Source organism: Mycteria americana, chromosome 1 (assembly GCF_035582795.1).
Source record: "Mycteria americana isolate JAX WOST 10 ecotype Jacksonville Zoo and Gardens chromosome 1, USCA_MyAme_1.0, whole genome shotgun sequence".
Classification (NCBI taxonomy): Eukaryota; Metazoa; Chordata; class Aves; order Ciconiiformes; family Ciconiidae; genus Mycteria; species Mycteria americana.
In genome coordinates, this window is record NC_134365.1 from 134,588,532 (window position 1) to 134,599,483 (window position 10,952).

The 10,952-nt window shown below is 42.4% G+C and overlaps 1 protein-coding gene across 1 annotated transcript in view; it reads right to left on the reverse strand.

Annotated features, from left to right (window-relative positions):
• PHEX (phosphate regulating endopeptidase X-linked) overlaps positions 1 to 6,458 on the reverse strand; it is a 116,285-nt gene extending 109,827 nt beyond the window's left edge. Inside the window, exons 1-2 of the mRNA XM_075521218.1 lie at positions 5,784 to 6,458; positions 1,913 to 1,981 (exon numbers count right to left, since the gene is read on the reverse strand). Of these exons, the coding sequence (XP_075377333.1) occupies positions 1,913 to 1,981; positions 5,784 to 5,895 (181 nt within the window). The 5' untranslated portion in view covers positions 5,896 to 6,458. The remainder of the gene's footprint in view (positions 1 to 1,912; positions 1,982 to 5,783) is intronic.
• Between the last annotated feature and the right edge of the window lie 4,494 nt (positions 6,459 to 10,952).

Consider the following 10,952-nt stretch of genomic DNA (forward strand, 5'->3'; position numbering starts at 1 on the left):
AGTAAGAGAGAGATCAGTCTGACAAGTCAGACTTAATAGCTTTTGAGTATCTAATCACAGAATCATAGAAGCGTTTGGGTTGGAAAGGACCTTTAAAGGTCATCTACTCCAACCCCCCTGCAACGAGCAGGGACATCTTCAACTGGATCAGGTTGCTGAGAGCCCCATCCAACCTGACCTTGAATGTTTCCAGGGATGGGGCATCTACCACCTCTCTGGGCACCCTGTTCCCGTGTTTCACCACCCACATTGTAAACAATTTCTTCCTTATATCTAGTCTGAATCTACCCCCTTTTAGTTTAAAATCATTATCCCTTTCATGCATTATAGTGATTGTGGCAGAAATCTACAGGGGTCAAGTAACACGGAATATGTGGATACTGGACATTTTTTGGCTAAATGACCATGTGTTTTGAGTCTTATCCAAATAAGTGATTAAAAATCCTAGCAGGAAATCTGGTAACTTCTACGGACTTCATGGTACTATTTCTAGAATCCAGTAACTCTTCTTCATCCACTTAGAGTAACTCTTCCTGTGATATTTTTATGTCTCAGCTGTAATTCTCTCTCACATTAGAAACTCTCAAACTGACTGCATTGAAGACATTTTAGTCCTTGGCAATTTTCTATCACTCCTGAAAAGCTGTTCAGCAAGGCAGGGCTCAGGTCTCGAGACACTATGTAGTCACTACACAGAGCACTCTGAGCTAAACCAGTCAGGTCATGTAGGTGTCCAAGTCTGCCTTGGTGCAAAATCCCAGCTTCCGCTGAGCTTACAAAAAAATCCATGTTATTTGGTGTGCACGTGAGAAGAAGAAAGTCAATTCAGATTCAAACTTAAGTGACTTTTTTTTTGTTCTGAAGCTCAAGATGAAGCCCCCACACTTTTTTATTTTTCTTGGGGGTTTGGGGGTGGTAGTGTTTCAATTAGTCATCCCACCTTACTTAGATATTTGCGCTCATTCAAGAATCAGCTCCGGAGGGTGGTGCCCAGGGTGGCCAAGAGCACTGTCAGCGCAGGGCAGAGAGGAAGCAGAATGGCAAGAAACATCCCTGTAATGTTGAGATCTGCAAATTTTTCCGTTTATGGAGCCCCACAGAATTTGTCAGGATTTCAAGCACAAGCCAAACACCTCACAGTATCAGCTGAATATGGTTCAGAATTGAAATAAATACTCTTATAAGTTCACACAATGTCCACTTTGTTTCCAGTAAAGCAGCTCTAGGGGCAGATTTCCGGATGTGGTAAGTATTGTTTGATCTTTGCTCTCATTACACTGAGTGACAAAACTCTCACTGATTTAGTGCGAGCAAAACTCTATCAAAACTGACCAGGGCAAAATGGGGGTCTCTCAGGTCCTATCAAGCCTGGTCCCTTTAGCTTGTATTTAATACTAATAGACGTCCCAGCTCTATAAGGGTTACCACATGTATCTCTGCATGGGGAAAAGAGCCTGCCAAGATGGAAATAGTTGCAGATTTTGAGTCGTAGTCACCACGTTACAATTGTGCAAGTCTGTGCAAGATCTGGCCCTAAAGCATCTCTGTGCTTAACAATTCACTTGCTAGTTTTCTGACTACTGGGAAGGAAACAACAAAATACACCTGAAGGTCAAGTCACCCAACATTTTGTTTCCTATTAAAAAAAATAAATAAACCCTATGGGAAACTTTGAGTTAACATGCGTAGAATAGAGTTAAAACAATTTAAAACTTGAATTTTAATTGCAGAAAATGAACAGATCTGCAGCAACTTAAACAGTGACTTTTTTACAAGTTTGGAGGTTTTTTCCCCCTCATTATTAATGGAGCTTTCTGAGTAAAATGTACCACGGAAAAAAATTAAACAGTATAAATATCTCATTAACATACTGTAATCATGGTATAATAGAGAGGATAAAATTGTTGCTCACCAGCTTCAATGCATTCTGAGGTCAAGCAGTACTGTTGCTTCGGATGAAACTTTATAAGACCTTGGCTAACTGCAAAATGGAAAACCATAATGAGATCACTTGTAATGAATTTTGACCATTGCAGCTAAATGTTGTGTACTTGATCATTCAAATGCCAGCACAAGCTCTGGCCCTAATGCATCTCAGACTACACTGATTTAAAACAGTTAGAATGTATATTAAGTAAATACTGCGGCTCGTAACAACTAATTTTCCCCTCCTGTGCCTGCTTTCTCCTTCCTCTGTCTGCTCGTAGGCAGCACGGAGCAAGGGCCATCTCTCGGCGTACATTTGCATGGTGCCTGGAGTGACCGCACTTCAGCCTTACTGACAGCGAGCACCACCACAACACAAACCATTAATCATTGTCGCCATCGTCCTCCAGAGACGCACCTTTCACAGCCGGCAACGCAACGTGGAGCTACCTGGCCACCTTCTGCAGGGCTTGCACAGCTCCTCCCCAGCTGCGGGGCTCGTGCTGCCCTGCTGCACCTCCTCCTGCAGCAGCACCGCGCTGCCCGGTCCCGCCGGCACGACTGAGCACCAACGGGACGCTTTCAGGGTCCCCTTATGCCAGCCTGGAATAAACCAGATAGCAATGGGCACGGGGATAGCTGTGGTTGATAAGGCACAGCGCGGTTTCTGTCTGAACTGGCTGCCCAAAGTATTGTAATTGTATTTGCTTCCAAAAACCTTGCTGACAAGAACGATGAAATTGTCAGTTAATTTTGCTCATCTTTTAAAAACGTGTATTACAGCTGCCACTGAAACTTAAGCATAGAAATTGCTAATTTCAGACACTGCTGTCAGGCAGCAAATATGCAGATAATTGATACTTGGGATGAGGGTGGGAGAGTCCCAAGGGGTAGATGAAATAAGACTCAGTAGATGTGCTCAGCAGACATAAAGAAATGTCTCATTATATCCATTATCTTAGTAACTCAGTCCGTGGCAAAAATAAAGAAGCAAAAAAAAAAAAAAAAACCACAGAAAAACCAACAATGGAATATATTAAGGTATTGTAGCTTTACCAGTGCTGATAGTTATAAAGCGATTTCTCCTGTAGTTATATATTATTCAAAAGGGATAGGAAAATGTGAAATGGTATTTCAGCACAGGAAAATTTTACCATAAAAAATCTAAACCTAGAATTTAATATAAAGCTGTTTCATCTCTTCCAACCTCATAGCTTTAATGACAATTAATGACAGAAATGGCTGGATTTCAATCAAATGTTCTTAAAACTGAGAATCTAAAACTATTTCTGGACTTTACCAAAGCGTGCACTGACTCAGTGGAACACACCACCTCAACAACCCTTGTAAATTAGCCAAGAAATACACGTGATTTTGAGGCATATAAAGATTGTAATCGGAATATTGAAGAACAGTAGAAAATAGAGAAGTGGAGGTCTCCAGAATACAATTTTGAGCCACGTGAAATACAAATAATGGATAATGCGCCTATTCATTAAGTGTTGCACTCCTCCCCATTCACCTTTTCCCGTTTTAAAGTTAGCCTTTTAGAACCCATCCAGGTCTTGAAAGTTTGCTAGATTTTTTTTCTTAACAAAGCAGAGAAAGGAGGGAAAATCCCAGACACCATTTAGTTCTTTTGCACTTGATGGAAAATGAAGGAAAACGAAAAAGAATCAGTAAAGAACCTGAAGTAGCCCTCATGGTTTCGATACTTACAAACAAAAGCAAAATACCATTTCAATTGGTTTTGTTCCATTTACAACTTCATCCTTAGAGCAAATTAAAAAAAAAATTCTTTGGCAGTAATGTTTCCCTTTTAATTAACAGCTGATTTTGATTGGAAAACTTTGCCTGGTTTTGTTCTCTTGCCATTTTGTTGTTGTCAAGAGAACTAACCATTACATTATTACCTACAGTTGTGGTTGTAACACTCAGTGTCCCAGCTTCTTCCTTCATAAGCCTGTTTCCAGATTCTTAAGCAAATATACACTGTAATTAAGTGTCGTCCCCCCCCCCCCCAATCTGATAGGGAAAAAGGCATACAAATATGCAGACGCAAATAATGTGGATGTTCCTATAATCTGAGAAGTCCAAAGGGCTACCAAGTCAGGAGAAGAGGCTACCAAACTGAGGTTCAAAGCTGCCTGACTTCTTCCCAAGGGAACTGGAGAGCGATCTTCTTCCTTTTGCTTTGGCCCCAGCTCCCAAGGAGGAGGTGGCTCCTGTCCTTTCAGAGCCCGCACCACTGTCCAGAGAGCTGCAGGCAGGACCCCGCGTGATGCCAAGTGACTCCCCTGGTAGCTCCCCGCTGAAGTCATGGTATGGCTACAGCCGGTACGAGCAAGTAACAGCAAATAAAAATATGCGATTCTCTCAGATTCCTCTTAGAGTTGTAGGAACTCTGAGAAGAAGAAACAAGAGAAGCAGGAGAAGGCTACGTTTCACTCAGGCTGGAAAATTGCAGGGAAATTGTTTCAGGTCTACCAGAAAGAGCAAGTTTTGCAGATTAAAGGAAAACTGAAGAAAAAAGATCATCTTGAGGTGCCTGAAATGGTTCACATGACCAGAAATAATGGTCTCCTTTTCTACAGTTTAACAAAACCAAAAAAGAGTTAAACTCAAACTTACAAACAAAACACAGTGTCACAATGAAACATGGAAACATTGCATCGACAAAACATTAAGCCAAAATAATTTAACTTTTTTCCTTTATTATTTTGGTTGAAAACCTCAGACAATTTCCAAACAAATCCTAAAAACATTTTGGTTGACCCAAGGCCAGCATTTTTATTTTCTTAGCAGTTATTGCAATGAAAATTTTGACACTGAATCCCTGGCTACGGAATAGGCTTCAACACACTTAGAAAACTATCTCTAAAAACTAATATATTTGCTTGAATTTTCACATCTGGTCTATGGATAAAGCACTTCTATGTCCGACAAGCCATGGTGGTACATGTCTATTGCTTTTTACAAGCAATAAACAAATGATCTAGTGCTGAAAAAAAGAAGTAAGGTCTCTCCATTACTCCCTGGTGTTTGATATTGTATTCTTTAAGTGAAAAACATTATTTTTCATCTAGAAACAGTATTTTGCACTAACAAGTTGGAGATTCAATCCTGCTCACATTTATAAAGAGTTTTGTTGAACTGAGTGGGGTTACTCACACACACACAAGTTACTTGCCTGCAAATGTTTGTAGAATTTACTCTAGAGTAGAAAAACACTAACCAAGTGTGAGCCTGGTGCTTTAAATATTCTATAGAAAACCTGGCATCATTTTCTCTGTTGTGATTATAAACGAAGCAGACCTTTCAAACAAGATCACAAGATCATAAAGGATCAGAGGGAACCACAAGACGTGCTTAGAGGCTAAGTTGCCTCCAGTCCAGGGAAATCTGTGTTGGTCTAAAGAAATGAAAAGTTCGGCTGAATTATCCCAAAAGAGGATCTGTCTCTGCAAGTTCTTACAGGACACAACACTGCTTTCTCTTCTCTGCTTGGTCACAATCTGTGAGTTCGTAATCAGCATTGCTGATTACGCGTAATCTCACCCATTTCTCCCCATTCTGCGAAAGAACCCAGTTCTGGCTAGAATACATTCACCTAAGTATCCAAATTTAAATTCAGCATTCAAAAAGTTGCGTGAGCTCACGTTTCACCTTCCAGCTCTAGTGTTCCCACAACAAATCCCTTTCCTGACACATTTCCATTTCAGGAGAAATACAAAATGAGGGGGAAAGAAGAAGAGACCAAGATTTTCACCAAAACACGTCGTGGAGCACAAACACTGGCACCAAGCAGACAGGCTGGGGAGGGTTGCGTTCAGGTTAGCCTCGACCTTTTCACTTACCCAAGAAAAGCGCAGCGCCCAGCACAACGGTGCCGCTCACAAAGATGCCGAGGGCGATCCGCGTGGCTTTGCCGGCTGCTCTCCTGGCCTCGGGTACCGTCTCTCCTTCCATCGGGATGGCTTGGGACGTGCTCGCTCTCTCAGAAGTCTGGTTTTCCTCTGCTGCTGTGGTATCAGTATTTCAACTGTTCGCAAACTGCACCCATGAGCTCTCCTCCTCCTCCTCTGTCCTATTTACAACTCCAGGTTTCTGTCGTGAACCATTTCCTAGGCACTTCCTGCTCTGCCCCTCTCAAAGGAAAATCATGCGTAAAATAGTAGCTGTCTCCTACGTTTTCCTCTGACCAGGAGGAGGAAAGGCAAGCGGTGACCACTGTACGTACAGCCCTTGCTGCCTGTAGAGCCTCTACGAGCCAATCGCTCAGCAGTCCCCCTTATCAGGGGTGCCGAACACAAGGATTTCACAATGTTGCCGAACAGATGTTTTAGCTATTCAAACATATGGCTGTAAAACCCTTTACAATCAAAGCAGGATTGCTGACAACTTTTACAAACACGAGACTGATGGAAGGTTTTCTTTTTTCCCCTTGCGCTTATTTAAAAAGACTAATTATCTGCTGACTAAAGTTTCCTCCTCTTAAACCATTCCTGCTGCATCATTTGGCTTCTCCAGAAGAGATACCCACTCAGCGGACAAATCCCTTTTTAAAGCTTCCTAAGAGCTCTTAGAATATCATGTAGCACTTTATTTTGGGAATTTGGTATGTGACACTGCATGCCAAAAATCACAGTCATGCAGCACAAAGCAATAATCAGCACAACCTACAGAAGAGTGCTGCTTTAAAAGCTAGATTTTTTTTTTCCAGGCAAGATATTTCAGTCCTTGCTGATATGCAATGAATCTTAGGAGATGATCCTATGCTTCCGAGTCAAGTACTACTATGAGCTTAGTGGAAAGTATCTATTTGGCACTTCAAGTTGGTGGGGAATGAAAAAACAAACAACAACAACAAAAAAAGCCTGATGTATATGGATTTCTCAGTTTCTGGCTTAGACTTGATGATCCTCTCTCCACGTGGCAAGGGTTCCCCATTCATCAAGTAACAAAATTAATCATTTCAGAGTGAATTCTCTGAGCTGTCTGTGACACTCAGCCTTCTGAGGAGCTCTCGCTTCCTCCAGAGCTGGACTCCCACGCAAAACATAAGGATGCAGGGAGAGGCAGCGCCACGCTCATGCTCCCAACAACAGTTTATGTCTGAGTTACTTCTATGCGGATTTATGAGTTATGACCTCAGCCCCCACCCATCCTGATAAAAAACTACGCAAGTAGAGAGAAGAAAGGCATATGTCACAAGGTGTGCGTGATGGCAAAGTTATCAGTTTGGAGACTGAATGGTTTTTCCCTGTGAGCACCTCTACACAAGTTGTCCTGGATCCCAGATGCATAAAAAGAAAACCCACTCCACCCACAAGAAGACTCAGAGTTTGAAGGTCCTGAAACCCCTCACTCCTCAACCCTCTCTACAGCCTGGCTGGGTCCTGCAAACAAAATGCCCTCATTTCTTATTCCTGTCCCTCTTTGCCAGCAAGCTCCAGGAAGGCATTCTCATCTCTGCTTGGCACAGAATAGGAAAAAAGCATTTGTGTCTTTTCACCTGCCTACTTGTCCCCCATTTAACCCACGATTTTTGACAACCATCAGCTGAGGAAGAAGAGGAAAATGATGCCACGGAACCAGGAGGACCATGGACCTCCCAGTACAACAGTTCCCATTCATGCATGAACGACTCCATGGGTGTGAGCAGATCCCTGGTTATAAACAATCCCCAGCACAAGTATCTTACCAGCACAGGTTTGAAAAGGTATTTAAGCGATGTTGGTGCTATTGAGTCTTCCTATCAGAAATCATCAGAAGTCTCAAATGGGCTGCCAAAAGGGCAGAGTGTTGACACAGAAAATGCATGGACGTGCTGTGATGTCAACACTTAATCAACTTTGCCCATGATCCAAATGCTGAGTAAATCTCAAAAGGACCCTTTGACAAGCATTTGCTATTGATTGCCTGATGGTTTTCCTTCTATGTCAGCATTGAACCACTGACAGTACAAATGCTGAACAGTTATTAGACCTATGTATACTGTCCATCAGCTTTATACCCCCCCAACCAACATTAAATGATCACATCCCTACTCAAATTCCCCCATATTTTATAACCTTAAAGTTTTGCTCCCTAGAGAAGTACTACAGCCTAGCATTTACTGAGTATCATGCTCTATTAGTGTTTCACTAACAGCATTTTGCTTTCAAGGTATGATCTCTTTCTAAGACAACATCAGGCCAGAAACCAAGAACAGCTTTCAACAGTGCAAAGCAGCAACTGGTTATTTCCCTTAGGGAAATTGTGGGGGAAAGAGGGAAAAGGGAAACGAAGAAGCAGGTAAGAGGGAGAGGCTGGACAATTCACTCCCCTCTCCCAAATAGGAACCTTAGCCAAAGCGAAGGTGAGGGCTATGGGAGCATGGAGGTATCCCAACAAGAACCAGCAAGCTCCAACTGCAGGACTCCTCTGCAGAGCTGACCCCAAGCAGCGCATGATCCTTCTGGCAAGAAAATCACAATCAGCTGCCCGCAACAGAATGACTTCTCTAAGCTTGGGTTTGTGGGCTTATTTACGCTGTGGCATAGCATAAGTGTCCTTCCCTCTGGCTGTAGAACCTGGCTGTAGTCAGTAACTCATCTTGGTTTCTCCAGCTTGTACAGAACTATGAAATTAGGGCTAAAACACAAACAGCTGCAGGCAACAGCTGCAGAGGTCCATTTCTGGCAGTATTTGAAAAGGTGCATGGAGCACATGTGAATCGGCTTCTGATACTGCTGATCAGTAACAGGAGTTTGTGGAATTTGATACGTGTTTCAGATGAGCGGGCTAGGATTTGGTTGCCTTGCTCATCATAACTCCAGCAGCTCTTTGGCAGGTACATGATACATGGCCACGCTTACTGCTGGAACTGCTAACAGCACTCCTGCTGTTATAGTCCAATAAGGCACTTAGCGAGGCTGTGCAGAGACTCTGTTAAATATTCATAAAACATTGAATGGACATAGGGAAAAAAAAGTAATAATTAAATGCAACATGCTCTAAATCACTCTTCATTCACTCAGAAGTTCCTCTGACCAAGATCCCACTCAAACAATGGGATCACTCTGGCACTTACAACAATACCAGGACAACGTGCAAACATTTCCACCCAAACCCATAAACAAGAGCTGGCAAACCTTCTGGAACATGCTCCAGGCTGAACCACAGCAGAAGTGTCGCAGCTTCTAGAAATGTCTGTCTACATATGCAAGTGTGCGTGCATGCACAGGAATGTACACTCACGAATACAAGCGCATGCTTATTACCTTGCTGTTTTACAAGCAGACGCAATTCTTACTTCCATTGATTATGCCAGAGTCAGGCAAGAGTGCTTGATCAGAGCTAAAATCAATAGTACTATGGCAACTTCTTCCAACATAGTTTGGTTCAAGGAAGTTCCCATTTCCTGAGATTTGATTATTCAATAGACACACAAAACCCCACGTTTTGCCTAGTTTTCACTGGCAACAGACAAAACCAGAGTTACACAGGTGTTGCTGAATGTCTGGAACAACAAAACAGCCTGAGGTCAGCACACGTTCAGCCCAAGCCTGCTGAAAGGTCTGCTTGCAATGAGTCCGAGCACCGTAAAACGTTTTGTCTTTCTTGCATTTAGATAACTTCAAATTGTATTAAAACAATTACTGATACTTTTAATGCAGACAGAAAAAACAGTTCAGTTTTAAGTGTAAAAACCAAAATAATGCACGTAAAACATATTAGGTTACACTAACACATTAGTTACAGAAGACATTTCCTCAGAAGACACTGTCCTCATGGTGCACAGTAAAGACTTGCCCTATCTGGGAGGCAACTGATGGGTTACCTTAGAGGAATTAGTTAAGCTTGACAGAAGCAGTTCACAACCAAAGCATCACAGCCTTGATGATGCCCTGTTGAGCATTTTTAGCTCATGGTAAAAGGAAGAATATAGCCACTCCCACACTGCTGGAGGCAGAGCCACCAGATACAGCTTGAGTTGCTTCAGCAGAAGAAGCACAGAAGTACAGCCTGTGAAGTTAAGGGTGTATTCAGATGTATATGCTGGCTTCGTTGAAAGAGATTAATTAGCGTGGGTCATGGTAAAGGCCATATTTCTCTTCATTTCAAGGGTTCCACTATGGGGCCTTGAACTGTTTTTTCAAACTATGCAGCTGTTGTAGCCAGAATTGGCGAACTGGGCTTTACGTACAGATGATGTGCTTGAGAAAAACCCAACATGTTGCATTTGAAGACAGCTTGGCCATTTGTCCTCAGATCTCTGAATCTTATAAACGATACTCTCTTGGCTACCAAACCCCCTGAAATTTCCATGCTGCAGCCAACAGCAACCACACTCTGGCACAAATCGGTCCTTTATTGATGTGACAGATACAGCTGGAAATAAATAACTCCATTGTTTTCCACTGGTATAACCACATCACAGAAGGTCTCAGTGCAGCTGTGAGAATGTGGGTCATTAAGAGCCAACACAGAGCCAACAGGCCTTGCAGGGCTCTGAACATTGCTGGCGGCAAGCTTTTCCACTAACTGTGGAGAGAGAGAACACCCTGCAAAGCAGAAAACTTTGTCCTCCAACACTTAATTCCCCAAATCAACTTTTTTTTCCTTTTTAATTCCAAGTAGGCTAAGCTATTCTCATTATTCCAAGAAAAACTTGTCCCTGCTACAGGAAACGTTGCTTTCTCTGACCAAAAGGTGCTTGTATCTAACCCAAACAGCAACTCGCTATGAACGGCAACATCTGGGATGATTAAAGTTAAACCACTCATCTTTGCAAGCTTTTTTAGAGCTGCTTTTGAAAAAGCACTTTAATGAAACAATGTATATGTTCTCAAGCAGAAAGAACTGCTTTAGGTCTTCCAGCAATTTTTCTTTAAGAGCAGATTAAATTATAGTTAAACAAAACACTAGTCCTCCTAAAGGCCACATTCACACTATAACAAGAGTGTGTTTACATATAGCCATCACATGTGCATACTCCTCATCTGTCATCCCACTGTATAGATGAAACCCGAAGTCCGTGT